This window comes from Cinclus cinclus, chromosome 11 (assembly GCF_963662255.1).
Source record: "Cinclus cinclus chromosome 11, bCinCin1.1, whole genome shotgun sequence".
NCBI lineage: Eukaryota > Metazoa > Chordata > Aves > Passeriformes > Cinclidae > Cinclus > Cinclus cinclus.
In genome coordinates, this window is record NC_085056.1 from 22,852,818 (window position 1) to 22,874,196 (window position 21,379).

The 21,379-nt window shown below is 47.4% G+C and overlaps 1 protein-coding gene across 1 annotated transcript in view; it reads left to right on the forward strand.

Moving 5' to 3' along the window:
* The first annotated feature begins 4,360 nt into the window (after positions 1 to 4,360).
* LOC134048167 (hydrocephalus-inducing protein-like) overlaps positions 4,361 to 21,379 on the forward strand; it is a 74,766-nt gene continuing 57,747 nt past the window's right edge. The window contains exons 1-8 of the mRNA XM_062499767.1: positions 4,361 to 4,658; positions 5,611 to 5,663; positions 7,810 to 7,929; positions 9,944 to 10,063; positions 12,438 to 12,572; positions 13,978 to 14,180; positions 17,326 to 17,456; positions 18,785 to 18,980. Of these exons, the coding sequence (XP_062355751.1) occupies positions 4,361 to 4,658; positions 5,611 to 5,663; positions 7,810 to 7,929; positions 9,944 to 10,063; positions 12,438 to 12,572; positions 13,978 to 14,180; positions 17,326 to 17,456; positions 18,785 to 18,980 (1,256 nt within the window). The remainder of the gene's footprint in view (positions 4,659 to 5,610; positions 5,664 to 7,809; positions 7,930 to 9,943; positions 10,064 to 12,437; positions 12,573 to 13,977; positions 14,181 to 17,325; positions 17,457 to 18,784; positions 18,981 to 21,379) is intronic.

Sequence of the window (21,379 nt, forward strand, 5' to 3'; positions counted from 1 at the left end):
TGCCTGCTTCTGCTTCTGCAGGACTGCAACATTATGGCCCTAGTGGCAGGCCCCTGGGCCTCCACACCCCTTCCCTTCCCTTCCCTTCCCTTCCCTTCCCTTCCCTTCCCTTCCCTTCCCTTCCCTTCCCTTCCCTTCCCTTCCCTTCCCTTCCCTTCCCTTCCCTTCCCTTCCCTTCCCTTCCCTTCCCTTCCCTTCCCTTCCCTTCCCGGAACTTCCCCTCCCTTCCCTTCCCTTCCCTTCCCTTCCCTTCCCTTCCCTTCCCTTCCCTTCCCTTCCCTTCCCTTCCCTTCCCTTCCCTTCCCTTCCCTTCCCTTCCCTTCCCTTCCCTTCCCACACCTTCCCACACCTTCCCACACCTTCCCACACCTTCCCACACCTTCCCACACCTTCCCTTCCCACACCTTCCCTTCCCTTCCCTTCCCACACCTTCCCACACCTTCCCTTCCCTTCCCTTCCCTTCCCTTCCCTTCCCTTCCCTTCCCTTCCCTTCCCTTCCCTTCCCTTCCCTTCCCTTCCCTTCCCTTCCCTTCCCTTCCCTTCCCTTCCCTTCCCTTCCCTTCCCACACCTTCCCACACCTTCCCACACCTTCCCACACCTTCCCACACCTTCCCACACCTTCCCTTCCCACACCTTCCCTTCCCTTCCCTTCCCACACCTTCCCACACCTTCCCTTCCCTTCCCTATTCCAGCATGTGTTAGTAGTAGAGGAAAGTAATGACTGAAGGAGGGGTGAAATGCCACAGATATTTTTCTCCCTTCGTTTCAAATTAATACGTCTTACATATAACAATAATTAATTGTGTTACTGGGCTGCTGGCTTCGTGTCCTCTAATTTAATCCACTGACAATCTGGTTTTCTTTTCAAATGTGAAGGATAACTTAATTTTTTTAACCTTTCAGGACATTATTGAGACTGGTAGAATGTGTACACCCTGAGAGGCGTTCCCTAGTTAGGGAGACCCAAGAGGCTTCTCTAGATGCTGCTCTGTTATGCCAATGTAGCCCTGTTTTGTTCCCTCAGTCAGCCCTGTGCCCCCTCCCTGTCCCTCAGTCTTTCAGTCACTCCCACACTGTTTCCCCATCGGCTCCCATACCCAAACTCCACCTTTGTGCCACCCCTATGTCCCCTGATAATTGATCTCTGATGCTCTCCCTGCCCCGACCACCCATATGCTTGAACCTAGACCCTCACCATGAGGCTTTTGCCTTGCCTTTGACCCTGGAGTATCCACGTGTGTGGCTGAAATAAACATCTCTGTGGAACCCATTCAAAGGCCCTTGCCACCTCTTTACCTTCCACCATATTAACAGCTAGCCAGGCTACAACAGTGGAACAATGAAAGCATTGCTTTCAAAAATAAAACACAAGGAACCAAGGATGGTAGAAGTTGTAAGGTGCAAGGATATAGCCACTCACTAACATATTCAAATCATCTGGGTGAATACTCAGTGTATGCTGACAGGTGCTTGTTAACTTCAAGTTTGTGGGGGAGGAAGCAAATGCAGAATGTGACCCTTATCCAGCTGCTTAAAAATTAAGTTGCTTAAACTGGGAAATTCACCCATGCACCACCATCTCCACTGCTCAAATTAATAAAAAAAGGTTTTATGGCTCTTCTGTGTAGTCCATGATGTCTGATGGATTCCCTGTTTCTTACTTCATGTTTCAAGGAAATTCATCCCTTTCCATAGATTTTCTAATGACAAGACCCCGGATATTTTTTAATATCCTTAACTGTAGAAGTTTCCAGAATTTAAGTGTCTGTCAGCACTTGGAAGTTGACGTCAAGTAGCATTCTAGATCTACTTTTAGTAGATCACTAAAACAAAATTTTGTGGAATATCCCTGAGTCTGTCAAGTAACTACAATGCTTTAGAAAAAAACATTGCTTTATGCAGCAGTTATTCAGACAGTACTTCTAGTGACTGTCCAGGAGGTTCTCAGTTTCTTCTGAAGTGCACAGGCAAACCAAGAATAGAAATTATTTTGCAGAAGAAATTGTCCTTTTCTCCCTCCCTTCCTCCCTACCCACTGAAATCATTACCAGCCATTTGGACATGCTTCCCCCTCTGTGCTATTCTAGTGTCCTGGGGCATTGCTACATGGAAGGGAAGTGATCTGAGACACAGGACTGGAGGGAACTGGAGGGAACAACGTAGAGCCACTTGGATATAGAGAATGGACTTAGATCAGAGCCTTTGCTTCTCCCTCCACTCCAAGGCTGAGCACTACTTCCTTCTCTGCAATAATCTCCCTGTTTTGACTTAAAAGCATGATTCTAGAAGCCTATGGGGAGGCGTGGCAGAAGGGAAGTCTACAGCTTAGAGCAAGAGGTATTTTAATAACCAACCTGCTCTGCTCTGCCTTACAGCCAGCTTGTTTAAAGGATATGTCAGGGTCCAGGTTACACACAAGACTGTAAGTATTGTGTTTTTCTAGTATCTTTTTTCTGTATTTTCCCAAACACAGTCTTACAATTTCATTTCAGGCAGCACATCTGACAACTGGCACATAAGTTTAATGAAGGCCAAGAGAAATGGGGAGAAAGGACATAAAAACCTGTGAACTAATGACCAGCTATGCCATCCTGAGACACCTCATGACCACCTTCTTTTTTTCCTCTGCTTGGCCTGAGTGCAGCTGTAGCTATTTGATATACAAATTTAACTATTTAGATAGCAGAAACAGAATCAAATCTTATCTCTTTTGCTTTGCTTTGACCCTCGAGGGCATATGTTTTGATTCTGCATTATTAAACCTGCCTTATTCCCAAACTGAAAAGTCCTACTCAATCACAGTTCATCTACCGTCACTCAAGTAAAATCTCGCTCCTTGTCTCCTCTCCTAGTTCTAACTCATAACTAGGTTTTAAACAACTACTTTGTAATAAAAATCATTCATTTAGCACCTTAATTATCTCACTGAGTAAAGGGAATAGTTCAAATTCTAACCTCTGCCATCAGTTCACAGCTCAGATTCTTAAGGAAGCATCCTGAAAGAGATGATGCCTATTACTCTTAGCTCGAGTATGTGTTGAATAGAAACTGTGCACTTAAAAGCTACTTACACCACTGAAGTATAAAAAGAACTGTATTTTCTTACAGATACAGGCTTTGAAATTCCAGATAAATTTGTGGTTGGGTATGCTCTTGACTATAATGAATAATAAGAATAATGAATATAATGAATAGTATATGACTATAATGAATACTTCAGAGATCTAAATGGAAGTACATGCACATTCCTCCACTGCCAGGCGCCAGGTACCTACCTACCACAGGTACCCAGGGAGAATATTTGCTTCTACTCAGAGCTTTTCAACAATTAAAAACCCTTCAATCCCAGCTAGAAACTTCCACTGAAAGAGCAAAACCACTTTTAAAGTGACGAGTTGGTAATGCAATGTAGGTGCATAAGAAATGTTTGTGCTTCACCTTTTTCTAATTCTACTGCACAAGTCTCATGGCTCAGCTATTCTGCAGGACATTTGGAGCGCCCAGGGTGTTGAGCAGCATACAGTCTGCAGCCCCATCTGAAAATAAAATAACTTGTAATGTGACTTTAACTGGATGTTTGTCTGTCTTAGTTCAATCCCATGTTGCTCTTCTGTCACCAGTCTTTAAAGCAGCCACGCAGGAGCTCCGTGTGAAGGTTTTCTGTACACTGAGGGATAACACGGCTGTAAGATCCTTCTTCCCTTGTTCCATTACAGCTTCCTTAGGCTGCACAGAGTAGCAGACCCGGAAACATCCTAAATTAATAGGCTTGATGGGTTTTCTTCCCCCTCCTTTGTTTTCAAAAGTACTTCTAAAATTCTGGGGAACTTGGAAAGTGTTTCACTTCAAGGTCTTTTTACTAAGACAAACCACTTCTGAAGACACAAACGATCTGTGCTATTGCTCAACAGCATGAAGGAGTATGCAGTTATTTAACAAACCTAAGTTCTTTAAAATATATAAACCTATGTATTACAGATAAACTTGGAAAGACTATTAAAACCGCAAGTTTACTGCAAGTAGGAAACTTGGAACCATTATGGTTCCAGCGCGTTTTAACTGCAATGCTGGTAATACAACTGAAAATCAGTCTTGCATTTCATTCGAAGATAGAGGTTGATAAATACTGTACTTTTTGGTTTTTCTTTTAGCACATCTTTATTCTGAAAGACAATGACAAAGAGAAATAAATACAGGATGTGGTAATGCCAGTCTTCTGGAGCACCAATTCCTGGCTGCTGATTAGGTGCTGAACCATGACACCAGGAAATTACTTCTGCTGCTTGTGTGTCCCTAAGAAGAACGGGAAGCTGCACGCTAGTGCCCAGGACCTGCAGCTCGCTGACTGGCACTTGCACGATGCGCCGAACACAAACTGTTGAGACCCTGGGTTTTCCCGTTCTGACGGGCGGCGCGGAGCTGGGTGCGAGGCTCTGGCGGTACCGAGCGCTGCCGCCGTGCCCGTCACGTTCCGGGCCCCGGAGCGGATCGCTCCCGCTCGGCCCGGGGACCGAGGGGCACCAAGGCTGGAACAGGCGGGGACCGAGCGGGGATCGAGGGGGGGAACGAGACGGGACCGAAGGAGGGAGCGAGGCCCGGCCGGCTCCGCCGCCCCCGGGCCGGCCCCGCCCCGCCTGTCGGGTGCCGCGGTTGCCCGGTAACCGCGAACGCGGCCCCTGCGTCTGCGGCGGCTTTGTGGCCTCAGCACCCGCTGAACGCGCTCCTGGCCCGCTGGTCGCAGCCTGAGCGTGTGCGGGCGGCCACACTGCGCCAGTGGCCAAGTGAATTGTTCTCAGAGCTTTGGTCTCTGAGGGCGAGAACTGAACTCGCAGAGCTTTGCTCGGGCCCTGCGAGCCGATGCTGAATTAGGTTTGAAGGTAAAGGTTGACTAAAGTTGCACTTTTTGGTTTTGTCACATCTGTGCTCTGAAAGAGAATGCCGAAGGGAAATACAGGATGTGATAATGCCAGTCTTCGGGTGCAGCAGTTCAGTGGCATGTACTGAACAGGGGCTGAGTGGATGAACAACATATGGTCTACTGATTGGGCTTTATTTTCACTGAAGAAATCCAACCTTTCCTAAGTATACTAATCTCTACATTGTTTTCCATGTAGTGATTACTTAAACTGCTTAAAGGTGGATGAGTTCTGTTCAGGTTGCACTGGGTTGTTATGATCTGGTTATCAAAGTTATTAAGGAGTTGCCTCTGAATTAAGGTGCAAATGAGACCATAAGCCAAAGTAAATAGTCTGGATTTTATGTAACAGCAAATGTGAGGAAGAGAGAGAGAAAGAAATGGAAAAAGAGGGGGTTGGGGATGGAGGTGGGGATTGGGAAGGGAAGGAGCAAGAGAGTGATAGAGACAGGTTAAGTAGAAAACATCACCCTTCCGTGGATCCCACTGGCATACCATTAAATGTTCTGGTCTTTTCCATGGTGAAGTCTCACAAAACACAAGACTCGAATGGATTAATACAGACTTGGCAATATTGGACTGCCCGGGTATTTACCTGGGGCAGGGCAAGTGTCTTCTGCTACTCTCAAATAATATAAAATCTTTAGCACCGGTATATCTCAAGTCTGCCATGAGCTGGGCTCTGGATTTTCAGATCTGTTGTGTTACTTTGCATCTCATGCAGTCATCTGGTGCAAGGCCTCAGGCGTGGGTCTGGGGGCACTTTGGTGGGCTATGACACCCCCTCAGCTGCCCCCGTGGGAACGTCCTCTGGATGTGGTCTCGTGGGAGTGGGGAGTTTTAGAGCTAAGCCAGTTTGTGTGAGGGAGGATGGGTGTCCACCGCCTATTGCCAGAGGTTACACCACACCCAAAATTTCCTCCTTCTCCCTCTCTTGATGGGAGGTTTGTGTGCAAACCTGGCCTCAGCAGAGGAGCCTGTGGCTATGACTTCCCCCCCCTGAACCCAGACAGAGCTGATTTTCAGGACAGCTGCTGCGTTTGGCTTTGTTGTAGATATATTTTTCTCCCTCAGCCTTGTTTACATCTCCCCAGATCTGAAATAATAGGACAATAGTGTCACCTTTATCTTGGCTTAAGTTCCCTTAGGCAGCCTAACTCACAGTCCAAAGTTCCAGTCAGGAGGCATTTTCAGTGAGGGGTGGGCTTTGGTGGTCACAGCTGCTTTATACAGTTTTGTCACCTAAAGCAAAAAGTACTTTATAACAATATTTAAGCCATTAGCCATAACATTCCAGTCTCTCACAAGTCCTGTGAGGAGCAGCTGAGAGAGCAGGGGTTGTTTAACCTAAAGAAGAGGAGGTCCACTCTTGCTATTTTAAAGTAATATTCAAGCTACAGTTTTGTCTGTTCTGGCATTAATGTTCAGATTTTTAGCTCCAGGTTTCAGTATGATCCATCTTTGAATTGCACAATATAGTCATATAGTTAAAATAAAGTCCAACTAGAGGCCTAACAATACTAGTTACTTATGCCAAACAAGCACTTAGCTACTTTCAAATAATATAAAATTTTAGCACCAGTATCCTTTGAGTCTGCCATGAATTGGGTTCTGGGTTTTGAGAGTTCCATTGTTGCTCCTTCCAGTTTTGTTGAGGCATTGTCGTTCATCTGCGACATCCTGCCTCCACAATGGCTTCTGCATCCCCGAAAAAGACGTCGACACCTCGTCTTTTGTCCAGGGAAAGACTGAAGTCTATTACTGTAAGTACCCACTGGGGCTGTGTTGAGGCTGGAGAAGTCCCTTCGTGTCCCTCCTTTCCCTCCCCTGCCTGTTGTGCAGCAGCACTGTGAAGCTGCAGAACCCCTCCCCACCTCTCTGTGCCGTGTTCCTGTGGCTGGGGGCTGTCCTGGTGCAGTAGGGAACACTTGAGTGTTGCTTCAGGGACAGTCCAGCATCTTGCCTGGCTGTGCCACTGTGGTCAAGTAAATCCGGGTTCAGCCAGTGTAAAGGTGAAGCCCTGAGCGTGTGCTTTTTCCCTTTCCCTTTGTCACAGTAATTCCTTCTGCCAAGCTGGACACTCACCTGTGCTGCTCTGACCAACCTGCTCCTGGGCATGTGGGGGGGGGGGGGGGGGAAGCTCCAACTCTGCCCAAAGCCTTGAGAGGCACAGCTGGTCCCAGCTAGGGGAGCTTCCACACCAGCTGCTCTGTCTCATCTCCTGTGTGGGACACAGATCCAGCCCTGCAGACAGCAGAGGAGGAGTCAGGGCCACAGAGGTCCCCTGGCTGGCTGGAGCTCACTTGACTGAAGATGCCCCCACTGCTGAGGTTCTGTCAAGGAGATCCTTTTGGTTTCTTCTGTGGAGGGGTCTGTGAGCCAAGCAGGAGAACACAAGTGCTGATTAACAGAGAGAACTAAAACTTGGACACATTCCTGTGCACCTCCCTCTTGGTACAACTTGGCTTTCTTGTGTCTCTTGGACTCACCCAATGGTGTTCTCTCCTTGCTGTGAGTTTTGACTGTTGTGCAGGGATGGAGTTAGGGGAGTTCTGAGAGCTCCTCCCCACTCTCTGAAAAGGTCACTGCCTCAGTCCAATGACACAAAAGAGGAAACAGGTGCCCAAAGAGCAGAAATCCCCAAACATGTCACATCTAATCACAGAGAAGCTAATGGCACAGAGCCATGTGGTTGGAGTATGTTGGAGCATTGCACTCTGGATGCTGAATTTACTGATGCTAAGTATTTCAGCAGGTAACTTCCAGGGCTTGCAGAACTGTCCTAGGTGATGAGATCACAAATTATTCATTAGTAGCAAGTGACCAAGAAAAGCCTCTAGGAACAAGGGCATTTCACAGGCTCTAGCTGGTGGTTTTTTTTTTTGCCTTTCAGCTGACCCCCTCTACCTTCCTAAAGGAGAAGTTTTTCAAGAGGAAGGAGCATGCCAGAAATGGAGGGAGTTTTCTGCCCAAAATTCACCCATTGGTGGATGTGGGTAAGACTGGTCAAAAGGTAACCTTTTCTTTTCTTTTCTTTTCTTTTCTTTTCTTTTCTTTTCTTTTCTTTTCTTTTCTTTTCGATGCAAAGTTTGAAGAGGGTGTGTGCTTGTGACAGGCTTGTCTCCAGCAGAATACCCCAGTGTCCAGGTCCTGTTGTCATTGCAAACTGCTGGAAGTGGGGGACTTGGAGTCCTGATCTGCACTAAGCCAACACAAATAACCTCTGCTGAAGCTGCTGGGATTTGCTGGAGTGTAGCTGCCATTGCTAAAACAAGGGGGGAAAGGCTGGGGACACAAAGACACAAAATTGCCATTTGCCATTCTCCTGCTGAAATAGCCACCTCTTGCTTTGGTGTGGTCACCATCAAATGCTTGGGGTCATAGGATTCCCTCCAGAGTGGCAGTGTTGGCCTTTGAAGGCCGAGGACCTGCAGTAATTCCTTCAGATTTAACAAAATTTAATGCATTAATGTTTTGGGTTGGAACAATGTGTTGGGACCCTGATGGGGTGTTTGATTTTGCAGGCTGTCAGATGTACAGGGGACTCCCCCTGGGCAGAGGCAATGGATGTGCTTTATCTGGATCAGTGCCTACATAGAGAGGTGTGTTTAAAGCTGCCTTTCTTGCAGGACTGGCTCAGTATAAAGCACTGTCCAAACAGGTAGGTGACCGAGGTGGGCTGTTGAGCAGGAAATTGGCAGCAAGAGACATGTAATACATGGGTTAAGGATTGCCCTGGAGAAGGGCCTTAGGAACACCTCAGAGAGGGGCACAACTAAGGGACAAGTGTGCTGCAGCCATTCCCTTCAGCAGATTGTGTCTGCTGTGAAGGCACACAGGAGACCTGCTTGTGTCTCTGCACTGACAGCAGTGTGGCTGGAGAAGGCAGACAAAGCAGGGGAGAGTTTTCTCAAAGCTATGTCTGCTCCAGAAGCATTTGCTGCTGTTGTGGCATTCCAGATGTGCCACAATGGTATTAAATAAGATAGCAATAATAGATTACAAGAAACCACTTCTACTCTTACCCAAGTTGCTTAGAAAAGAACTGAACCTTATTTCTCATTCAGCATTCACCTAATTTATCTTTTTCCCAGCTTCTGTGTTACTTTATTTTTGCCTTTACCTCTGTTAGAAATGTACTAACTCTTAAATTAAATTAAAAGGGAACAAAAGCATAGAAGCAAAAGAAAACTGTTTATTAGTAATGATTCAGCTGAGCCAGGTGTGTCTCCCTCTCCCCTGAGACAAACACACCTTCAAGGAAAATGGCAATCTTTCTATACCCTTTATACCCAGCTGAGGCAGTCCCTGTCTCCTTTGCCAATGGATGGATACTGGGGAATTCACATTCTCTCCCGACTGCCAGCTTTTCTGTCCCCTCCCCTCTCATCCTACTTCCTTTTGGTCAGGTCTTCAAGCCCATCCCTCTCCCAGCTCACCGCAACACCCAACAAACCAACCTGAACAAACAATCAAAACAACACAGAAAACCAAAATTTTTCATTCTTGAACTCAATAACCTTTTTGCTTCAGCAAAATTTCACCTCATCTCTCACACCTCCTCTGGTACTGTTCTGTTCTTAATGATGTCTGAGTTCTACATCAGAAAACATAGTTGCAGTTGTGTGGGCCTTGGTTTCCCTGTCTTAGAGTAAAGGACATCCCAAAATTGTTTCCCATGGAGCCTGATCTAAATTCCTGGGTTTTACTGACTCCATGAGTGCTCAGTCAGTGCCCCAGACCTGTGTGATCACATGGGCACAGAGCTGTGCGTAAGGTAAGTGCTGCCTGGCATTCTGGAGAGGAAACCTGGAGAAATACATGCCAAAAGAGCAGCTTGGCTTGAACCTGCTCTGTGTGGCCCAGCAGCTCTTGATCAGTTCAGAGTGGAGGTGGGTGAGCTACTGTTTCCCCAATGTGTCCTGGGCACACCCAGAGTGTGTACTTCAGTGGGGATCAGTGTAAAATTCTTCATGAACCTTCCTCCCAGCAGCTGAACCTCTCCCTGCTCTCTCTTGCCTCTCCAGTTGTTGCCAGTTGCCCCGAAAGAGACCTTTATTCAGGTTTCCCCACCAGAGATGGTATTTCAGAACTCCGTCGCTCATGAGGTCTCGGAAATGGTACTGTCTCTCATAAACAAGGACAAGGTAAGTGCTGGGACGTGGAGCTTTAACACTGTGCTGAATGAGGAGAGTGGTGTAATTCCCATAGTGTACAGCAGAGTGAGTTGTCTGTTGCAGCACATCCAGAAGAAAATGTCTCAGCACCTTTGTTCTGCAGGATGGTGGAAATCTTCCTGGGGAATTTTGGCATACTTTGATGGTTGATTGTTGCAGTGGGTGATGGCGAAGTGCTGCAACTTTCTGAAAGCATCTCCAGTAGTGGAATAGAGTCACTTCAGTGGCACAGGCTTATTCATGGGGGAAGAATCACACCTGCTGGATAACTCATGCAACAGACAAAGGAGAGACAGGAAGCGTCTTTGTGCAGGGTTCCACAAGGCAGATTTATTCCAGCACAGGTGAAGGGCCCAGGGACTAAGGCAGTGAAACATCCAGGTTTAAATATGGGGAATGAGGGGGCAGAGCAGAACATCAGGGCCAGTGGGCTGAGGGCTCAGGGGTGGTACAAAGGTGGGGCAAAGGGTGATAGTCAATAGGGTAAAAGGGGGTGGGACATTGCAGCAAAATGGGGCCAATGGGTAAGCAGGGAAGGGAGAACATTCCAGGGAGCATATGAGGGGAGGGGAAAAGAGGTGGAGAAGGCCAGTGGGCCAGCCAGGGAGATACAACTGGGATGCATTAACATAAAACTGCAAAGGACTGTGGGGAGAAGTTGTTCTTCATGCTCTAATGTCCCTCTCACAACTTAGGTCCTTTCTTTCCAGAACATGGAAATTGCTGACTCTTGGGCAGGCTCCGGGGCCTCCACAGTTGATGATATCTATCCCTAAGGAGTGTCCTCTTGAAAGCTCTGGACTGATAGGGATATTGAGAACTGTACAATTTTTACCTGCTCTCATGCTTCACCTTGAGTGTATGCCACATCCTGTGTCTCCTTGGCTAATCTGGGTTCCTAGGAGGACTCTCTGCCTCTGTCAGCCTGTTTGGCTTCCTTTGTTTAGCTCACAGTCAAAGCTAAGAGGCTGAGTCTTCACTTTCTGATGGAATCACTTACCGTTAATGGCATTGGCACTGCAGGAAATGTGTTCTGAAACAGCCCTGGAATCAGACTGATGTAGCAGAGGCAGCAGGAGGCCTTTAGGTGCCACTTCAGGCTCCTGCTAAGCTTCATCCAGCTCTGCTCAGGTTTTCCAAAAACAACATGGTACTCTGCTTTTCCTTTGGAGAACCACAGCACATCCAAAGCCATGTGCTCCTGGAGGTTTTCATCTTCACCTGAAGAAATTGTGATTGTTTTGCAGTTTCCCAAGATAGTTGAGAGGGACAAAGCTGGAAAATGTCAGCAGTTGTGTTCCACTGTAAAGAGGACAACTGAAAAACCGAGACCATTTGAATTTCAGTAGTGGAAACATTTTCTTAAATGAGGCTTGTGCCAAGAGTGGTCCAGTGGGAAGACAGAAGAGAGTTAAAATCATCTGGGTTAGACTTTTTGAGAGCATGTTGGTGCTCAGAGGTTGATATCTGTGTGCTGGAAAATGCATGTTTGCTGTGTCTGTGTATCCCAAAGGGTAGAACCTGTCCTCCTGGCTGCAGGCAGGAATGCCCAGCAGCCCAGCCTGCCTGCACAGGCAGCAAGAACCCCCAGAGAGCCAAGATTGGCTTTTAATACTGGAACCACACTGTGAGTCAGTGCTCCTTCAGGCAGAAAATGCCTTTGAAGCCCATAGTTGATGGGCACAGCCTGGCTGTGTTTCTGTCACATTTAGGAAGCTGACTGCTCTCATCATTTTATGATTCTTCCTTGCTGCTTAACTGCCCATTTAAATGCTCTTTGCCAGCTCCTTGTTTTAGGGATTGTCTTGCTGTGTTCCTTCTTTTGCTTTTCAGTTTGCTTCCATTCCCAATAAGGCCACAATATTTGGTCTCCTCTCTTGCTGGTCTGCCTGCATGGCCGTATCCCCAGAACTGCCATACCCAAACCTGATCTGCTAGAAGGGAATTTCTTCCTTCCCTCAGGACAATGTGCTTTTTTGCTTTCCAGTAGCACATCCCCCCTCTGGAACACAACAGCATGGCTGTGTGCAGGCAGAAGCCAGCAGGTGTTTTGGCCTTGTTGAAGATGCAGATCACTTGGTTCAGGGGCTCTGTCCCCATCCTGCTGGTGCTGACCTGCTCAGCCCTTCCTTCCCACCAGACATTGCCCTACTGCCCCTGGCCAAAATGCTGCACCCAGACAGAAGGGGTTCAAGTTCATCCTTGTGAATTATGCACCTGTACCTCCACAGCTGCAAGTGCTTTGGAAAAGGGGTCAGGGAAGGATGTCACCAGGGCATGGACAGGTCTCCTCTTGTCCTGTTTCCACAAGTGGCAAAAACATCATTTTATGTCTTTCCTGCAGTTTCCACGGCTGGTGCAGGTCTACATGGAGAGATCACCTTATTTCGAGCTGTTGTGCCCCAATGATGCATACCGCATCATCCCACCAGGCACATCTTCCCATGTGCGCATCCGCTTCACCCCCGACGAGACCAAGGTGAGACTGGAGGAGCCAAAACACAGAATTATCTCCAATGCCATTGTTTTCCCTGCACTCTGGGTACAGCCCACTCCATGCTGTGAGCTTGGCTCCAGGCTGGGAACAGGCAGCCTGCAGCCAGTCACACCTTGGCATGTGCTGTCAGGCACTGCAGCCAGGCCTGACGGGCTCTGCCTGCCCTCCTTGCACATTGCTGAGCATTCCCGAGGGAAGATGCATGGGCAACAGTATGAAAAACACAGAGGGGTGTTGATAGATGTGCAGCCATCTCTAGGTACACTGGAAAGGGTTTAATTAAATGGAAAATAGTAGAAACAAAGAGGTCAGAGAGCTTCCCTCCTTCCTGGCTGGCAACAGCTTCCCTGCCTCACCCTGGGCTGGAGCAAAGATGGTGCTTTTTCACACCCTCTGTTCTCCAGCCTTGCAGCTGTGCTGTCCCAGAGCACAAATGACCATGACACAGCTGCAAGGCCAGGCCAGAGCATGTGCTATGCCTGTGAGCCCAGCCTGGCACAGGCACACTGAGCTCTAGGGGCCCTTAGTCAGCAGCAGGTTGCTGAGCTGCAGGGGACTTGGACACCTGCCTGAAAGAGCTCGTGTAGCACAGGTACAACCTGCAGGCAGACCTGTGACCCCAGAGCCTGTGGCGGTGACACTGCTGTGGCTCTGTCTTCATGCCTGTCACTGTGGTTGCTCTGTTAACTGGAACCCATTCCATGCCAAGCATGCTTTTGTGTGGAGGTTTGAATACCAGTGCTGAGGCCCTGGCAAGTCTGATCTCAGCACTGTGATCTGGAGGCTTGTTCATGCAGAAGGGTTTAGGACAAGACATGGAAGGGAGGAGGGAAACAAAGAGAGGCTCTTTCCAGTAGCATCCTGCTGCCTCTTAGCACTGTTCTTCTCCTGACTTGGTTGGAGAGGCAAAGTTAGAGTGCAGTTCTGAGCCAAGTGATGTTTCTACACCAGGCCAGAGGTGCAGGAGTTCTTTGGATACAGCTGTTTTCTCATCTTCCTTTTGCTGCTTAGAGTCATTTTAACACTTTATCCTACTCTCAAATAGCGGGAATAGAAACCTAAAGAGGAATGTCCTGTTTTCCCTAGCTCCGTGTTCCTTAGAAGGAACTTAGGAATTATTTAACATCATTAAAATTTAGCATAAAAATTATGGTAGCCTAGGGCAGTTCTCTGTATGACCCAAGTGACCCAAGAGTTTAATGCCACTGAGACAGGTTTTGCAAAGTGCACTGGTGCCTTTAAAATGTGACAGTTTAGTACAACTTAGTGTTCATTTTGTAGTGGAATAGTTAAATTGATGTCCTTGAAGGATTATAGGAAATGGCTTTTCTTCTGCCATGGGGATGGCACTAAATGCCCTGTGCTGAGACAGTTTCTTTTCCTGCAGGATTATTCCCACGAACTCATCTGTCTCACTGCAAGGGACAGGATAGTTGTGCCAATTCGGGCCATTGCTGCCCAAGCTATCCTCCTGGACTTCCCTGACCAGCTGGACTTCTCAGAGTGCCCAGTCAAGTACAGCAGCCAGAAGACTCTGCTGGTTCGCAATGTTGGTAACGTGGAAGCTCATTACCAGCTGAGCACCCAGAGGTGAGGCAGCTCACGTGTCCTTGTGCAAAACACCTGTGGGTGATAACAGAGCTGGTAAAGAGCAACAAAAGAACCAGAGCATGGGAGCTGCTGCCGTGCAGCCCTGGTTGGACATGTGGGGTTTGCTGGTGCTTCTCATGTTTTATGCAGGATGCAGCTTTTGAGCTTTGTGTGTCCCAAATTTCCTGGAGGCTGCTGGTACATGTTAGTAGCTGGCTTGCACCCTCCTGGGCACAAGCAACTTCTGAAATGGTTACTCAGCACTGTCAGCCAAACAGACCCATTCTATGGGAGACTACAGGCACGTGGCTTTCCTGTGGTCCCTGTATCAAATGCCCAACATGAGCTGTGTTGCAGGCAGCCAGTGCAGGTCCTGTCACTAAAAGCTGATCTGATTTCCCGTGTCTGCTGAGGGCATCAGTCAACTCTTTTGTTCTATGACAAACCTTTGCAAGCCAGTTTAAAATTTGAAACAGATGATTTCAATCTCTGAATTAGGTCATGCCCCCTTTCATTGAGATTTCTTTTTAAACACTCTGAAGTTTCTGTGTTTCTGCTGCTTTTTCATTTTGGTTTGTGTTAAATGTTTGCCCAAAGATCCTGAATTCTTTATTGGGAACTTTAATAAAGGGTGAGCTCCTCTCATGCCTATCAGTATACCACATGCCCATAGGAACATGCACAGGTGTATAGGAAATAGGAGATATTTAGTGAATATGTGAAAAGCAATTGGACTGATTCAGAACATAAAATTAGAGAATGACTTTTGCTGGAGGGGACCTCTGGAAATCTGAGCAGAAACACTGTTCAAAGCAAGACGGGTGTCTGGGGATTGCAAGGTTCCATTGGGAGATCTGAACCTGTCTTTGGATGCCATACAAGAAAACAAGCATACAAATGGACCTAGTTAAAAAGCAGAAGAAAACGACCTATTGAAACTCCCTCCATACCTTATCTTCTCTGCCTGTTGGGTGCAGTAGTGATTCATTGAAAGGGTAGATCTAACAGGATAAGACTATATTAAGGAACAGCTCACAGTTAGCAGATAAAAGCGAAAAATTTAGCCTGTCAGCCCCATCTATTGCTAGTGGTTTTCTTCTGGTTGTTAGAGTGTCAGGATGTCGTCTTCACAACTCTTCTATCTGTGGGCTCAGGGAACAGGCTCAGCTTAGTGATGTTGGCTGAAATTCAGATGAGTTAAGTTTAACTGCAGAGCTTGTGTCCTTGGGTCTTGGGGAGCCAGGTCTATGTGAGAGATGACTGCTACAGCACTAACAGGGGAGTCTGCTGGGTACAGCCTGGGGTGGGATGTAGGAGATGCAGGGGCTGATTTGCACTCAGTTTTTTACTCCTGACAACTGAGTCCTGAACTTGGCTGGATCCTCTTCTCCTGATAATTTGAAAATAAGAAGATCCCCTCCTTCTCAGGCAACCCTTGAAGTCACCCCCAGGATTGTTATTCCCATCCTGCCATCTGAAGGCATGTAACATGGGGCAGGACTGGGTTGGAATGGAATGGAATGGAATGGAATGGAATGGAATGGAATGGAATGGAATGGAATGGAATGGAATGGAATGGAATGGAATGGAATGGAGGGCTGAAGAGTGGCCAGAGATTCCCTTAACTGGCAGCTTCTCTGTTCTGGCAAAATTTCTGGCAAAAGAATACGTCCTGTGCCTTGCCCACACCAAGCCCCAGCAGAGACCTGCAGCAGTCCTGGAATCACTCCTGGGGCAGATGCAGGAGCACGTACAGTAATCCAGCTCTGGGGCTGGTGGGGTCTTGTCTTCCCTCCCCTCTCTCCAAAGTCTCTCGTCCAGCACATGAACAGTGCTGGCCCAAGGCTTCTCCCTCAGCCAGTAGTGATGTTCTCACTGGTGGTAATGGGAACAGCTCAGGCCCATAACTGCAGCAAGAGGTCCTTAATGAGCACAACCTCAAGCAAGTTCATCAGCTGTCACTGCTCACATGAATAAAGTTCAGCTTGCCAGATGTTCTCCTTATTTTTGCATGTGATGCATGCATCACCAAACTCCCCAGAATTAAATGACAGATTGACCACCAACAAATCACCGAGGCCAGGAACTTTTGTTTCCTCGGTGGGACTGCAGAAGAGCACAAAGCCCAGTAGCTGCTGGGCAGAAGCACATTTCACCTGAGCTGTCCCTGAGCATCAAAGTACGGAGCCTTGTGTTTGTCAGGCAAGAGCTGTTGACCTGGTGACCAATCCTAATTGCTCCTGTTAAATCCAAAGTGCACCAACACATCTGCATAATTATTTCCAACACATTGCACAGAGTTTGTCTGGTGGGCCAAGCAAACAGTTACCAGCCTGGATGACAACCCAGAGCCCCAGACTGCATTGCTGGTAAATACACAGAAACCTCCTGTTCTGCTTCCTGATATGCTCCTGTAACACTGCTGCATTTAGCTCCGATTGTATCTTTCACACTGTAAATGGCATCCTCCTTTTGGGTCTTGTTTCCATGTCACTGTATTGCTCTAATCTGCATTTGCACTTTTTCAGAGTTTTGATTGCTCCTTTTCTTAGAGCAACATTCATTGAAATGATGATAAAATGTGCTCTTTTTAGGCTAAATTTGGATGTTTCAAGGTAAAATAAACCAAAGAATCACACTGCAAATTCAACAGAAACTATTCCTTGCTCTTCAAGGAAAAGTTTCTTCTCCCTGTCTGATTCCTAGGCTGTAATCTCACAGGACAGGTAATGCCCTAACATTTGCATCTCTTGAGATGAGGTTTATAGGCAGCAGGAAAAGGGAAATTCCTGAGGCAGTCGGTGTCAAGTTGTGCATGCAAATAGCTCTTAAACTTCTCTGTGCTTTTCACAAACCATTCTCTGATGGGATTGCTGGCAGTCAGACCCTTGAGTCTCCTTGCAGGGGGCTGCATGCAGAGTACGGGGGACATGAGGTCATTTTATCCCACAGGATCTTCTGAGGGCTGGATCTCCTCAGAAGTGGGTCAGTAGCTGTTCCTGATCCTGTCTGTTCTGTCTGTCTTCTGTTGACTGTGATCTGTTTGCTCCCTGCTTGCCCAAGTGAGCTGAAGTGACCTGCACTGCAGAAGGAGTATCATCCCCAGATGTGGCCCTGAGTCCTGATCCCTGTCTTTGTGTTGCAGTCCTTTCTGCGTGATTCCAGACAGGGGAACTCTGGCCGCTGGTGACACCATGCAGGTGACAGTGGGATTTCACCCGCTGACGGTCGGTGACCATTCCGGGTCCCTGGTAGTGTGCTGCAACACAGGTGAGTGCTGGGCACTGCATGGGGCACAGGACAGTTCTCCACCATCACTCCCTGTTGTCCCATCCCCCTCGATTCCCTCTAGGTGTACCACCACCCCTGTTACAGCTTTACCCCAAAGAAAACTGAGAACTCATTGGTGTTTAGAGGGTTGATAAAGTGGATCCCCTCTAACAGGGCTGGGATTTTTGGAATCCTGTTTTGCTGGGAGTTGCTGAGTGGAGGAAGGAGGAACCCTGATTCTCCACTATTGTGTGGCTATGCCTGGGTGCAGTTAAATTATTTTATTGTTGGGCAGTGCTGTATGTGAGGCGTGAGGTCTCCAGCACAGTCTCTCCAATGCAATGTATTTCTTGCACACCTCTGTCCCGTATGCTGCTTCTCCATTGGCTTGTTACAGACTCGTTTTCTATGTTGCCCTCTACACATATATTTAGTTTCTGTCTAATAACGTTTCCAGGCCCTCGAGTTCCTGTTTGGTGATAAATCAAGACAAATTTTTTCCTCATCCCCTTTTCCCAGGCAATTCATGCTGTTGCAAACCTCTCATATTTATCTCCCATTTGATTTCTTGACTAATAAATCCTATTCAGTCTTCATATAGAAGCTGCTCTGTACTTCCTAATCTTTTTTTTTTGTCTCCTTTTTATTTAATTTGAAATGCTCCAGCTTGGTTTTTGAGATCAGAACAACATAAAATATTTCAAGACTGATGTGGCTGTGGGTTTGGACAGGGAGATGATGATAATGATGATTTCCATGGTGTTCACTTTGTAGAGGTTTGTCATCTTGCAGAGCCAGGCTGGTTGTGTTTCCTCACCTGTGTCCCCTCCTGCTGTGGGCTGTCACTTCACTGGTTCCTCTGGGCTTCCTTTTTCTGCCCACATGCCCCCAGGCATATTTGCTTGTCAGCAACAAGGGGTCCAAGGGATCAGGAGAGACAGGAGTCTCGTGGGATGCCCAGGGGAGACCCTGGGCAAGGCCAGACTGAACAGGGCTCCTCAGCATCACCTGGAGGGCTTTGATGCAGAAATCCTGGTGATCTGAGTGGGTCACCTGAGCACATCTGCCCAATCTCACTGTACATACTGTCACCTTGGTGCCAAACCTCTACCAACACAGTGAGAAATAAGGTGTTTGAGGAGGTGCCCAGGACATCCTCACGCTGTACACACAGAGCTGTCAGGATGTGATAAATGTACTGATCCTTAGAATGGTCATTCAGCTAAAAACTGTGACACTTCCTTGTGCAACCTGTGGTTTGTTCTGCTCCTTGTGCTTCCATCAGCAACTGAGCTGAGCAAAGACTCCTCTTTGCTTTGTTCCAGGTGAAAAAGGTATCTGCACAAACCTTCACGGAGAAGCTGTAGATGTCAACGTTGGGTTGAGCGCCAATTCCGTGAAGGTTGAGAACACTTTCATCACCACATCAAACTACACAACCGTGCTCATCGAAAACAGGAGTAACATCACAGCCCACTTCCAGTGGAAGACTTTTCCTACTGAGGAAGATGAGAATAAACTGAAGAGGAGGTTGGTTTGAAAGACACATTTCAGTGAGATACTTGGGCCAAGACTAAATCTAACATATGGCCTCAGGGAGGTGTTTGTGCTTTTGAATGGTTTAGGCCAAGTAAATGGTTTAGGCCAAGAATGGTTTAGGCCAAGTAAACCATCCCTGGCATTAGGATGTGTGTTTTGGGCTTCAGACCTCAGCACTCATCATTGCAGTTCCATTTATACTCCAGATAAGGATAGCATTTTGGGAAGGAAAGGTTGATTGCAGTGACTGGATTTCCTGAAGTTCTAATTGGGATTTTGCCTCTCTAATCTTCTTCCTACATGACCTGGCAACATCCTTAAACATTTCCTGAGTTGCCAGCCCCTCTTTCCAAAGGGGGGCAAAATTTCAAATTTTTTTTTTTTTCCCCTTAGTTCCTTCAAAAGTTCCTTGCCCATCCAGGCTGGTTGTGTTCCCTGTCAGCTCATCTTTCAGCACACAGGGGCAGTCTGTTCCTGTGCCTCCAAGACTTCTTTCTTGAAGTATGTCTATCCTTCCTGGACCCCTTTGCTTTTAAGGGCTGTTTCCCAAGGTACTCTCCAAACCCATCTCTTGAACAGGCTGAAGTCTGCCCTCCAGAAGTCCAGAGTGGAAGTTTTGTTGATGCCTCTCCTTGTTTCACTGAATATTGAGAACTCTATTATTTGACAGCCACTGTACACCAGACAGTGGTGAACAGATGAAGTTCATTGGTTCTTAGGGAATCTCCTGCTGATATCCAGTACCTGGGTCCCAGGGAGGCAGCAGACTTCCCTGTGGAATGGATCTGGTCAATACACAGGGCCCTCAGTTCCCCTTACAGGGGAGTCACCCACTACCACTACCCTTCTTTTCTGCTTAATACTTGAGGCTGTGATCTGTCTGACAGACAAAGTGCAACTGGCACATTCTCCAGACAGAATTTTTTCTTTAATGTCATTTGCCTGACCCTCTGGATGCAGGGCCTCATACCTATTCTGTCAGGGCACTGGGTAGGTGATAGGGGTCAGGATGGAATTTTATTACCTCTCCAATAGAGAGCCATTTCCATTCCCCACTGTCTCCTAGGTCTCCTCCTTCTGCCTGATTGCAACAAGGGCAAGGCTCCTCTGACTCCTGCTGAGCTTCTCTCAGGGTTGGAAGGGTGTAACTCCACCAGTTAATTTCTGTTTTGCTCTCCCTGATGCTCCTCAGCCTTTGCACTTCCTCCTAAAGCTTTGCCTCCAGACAGAGCAGATTATTCACCTGCTGACACTGCACGCAGGTGTCTTTTGCACTATCCTCTGATATTAACACCAGGCTCAGACCCTCCCTGCAGCCAGGGGCTGGACAGCTGAGTCCTTCCTGGGGGGTTCTGTTTGAGTTAGTACACTCTTGCTGGCAGCAGCAGCAATGGCTTTTGATCATTTGTAAACCAGTGCTGAGGGGGAGGAAAAAAAGAAAACCAGAAAGAAGAAAGAAAATTAAGGCAAGCACCTCGCAGCCAGCCAAACGCCACAACCCACTACACAAGAAGGGTTGATGGCTGCACTCTTTCTGCTCAGCTTGCTTGCGTGAACTGCAGTGCAGAAACTGAAACAACACTGTGCAAACTGCCATGCCAAAACTGCCATGTAAAAACCATCATGCCTGAACTGCCATGTCAAAAAACTGCCATGCCTAAACCTGCCATGCCCAAATTGCCATGGCAAGCCCCAGTTTTCTTCGAGCCAGGTCGCTTGCACTCCCCAGAGCCATTTTAAATCACTTGCAAAGGACCAGGAGATGGACCCTTCCCCACCTGAATGGCTGGCAAGAGGGTCCTTTAGTGCCCTGGGCTTCTTGGTTTTCCACTGTTCTCTCTCAACTTACACAGTGTCTGACTTCCATACAAGCTCTCTGTGTTAAAAGAAAATCCCATTACCTTCTCTGGCTACTTCCCTGGGCTGTTTATTTCCATTTTTTCCCACTTGCTTGCCTCAGCCTGGACCCCAGGTGATCCACATTTCCCTCTGAAGCAACTAGGTTTCCCCAAAGTGAACTTCGACCTGGTGTTGGTTTTGTGGGTTTTTTTTTTCCAATTGCATCTGTTTTCATGCCAGTTTGTGTTCTAGAATGTCACCAGGACATTTTATTCTTCCTTACTTCCAGTCTTAGGGATGGTTTTATCTCCAAGGCCACTGTACTGCTGTCAGAGAAGCTTTTGAGATCTCAGAGCAGAGAGGTTGTTTTCATGAGAGGAGATAGTGCAGGATCCTTTCCCTCTTAGGACATTCTACCACCATGCACTGGCATGGGAACTCAAAAAGCTCCGAGATAATGAAAAGATCTCTCCAGGAGTTTGCTGTCTCCCTCTTGCACAGCAAAGCCCTTCCCCCTCTCAGAGCGTCTGTTTTCATCCATATAAAACCTT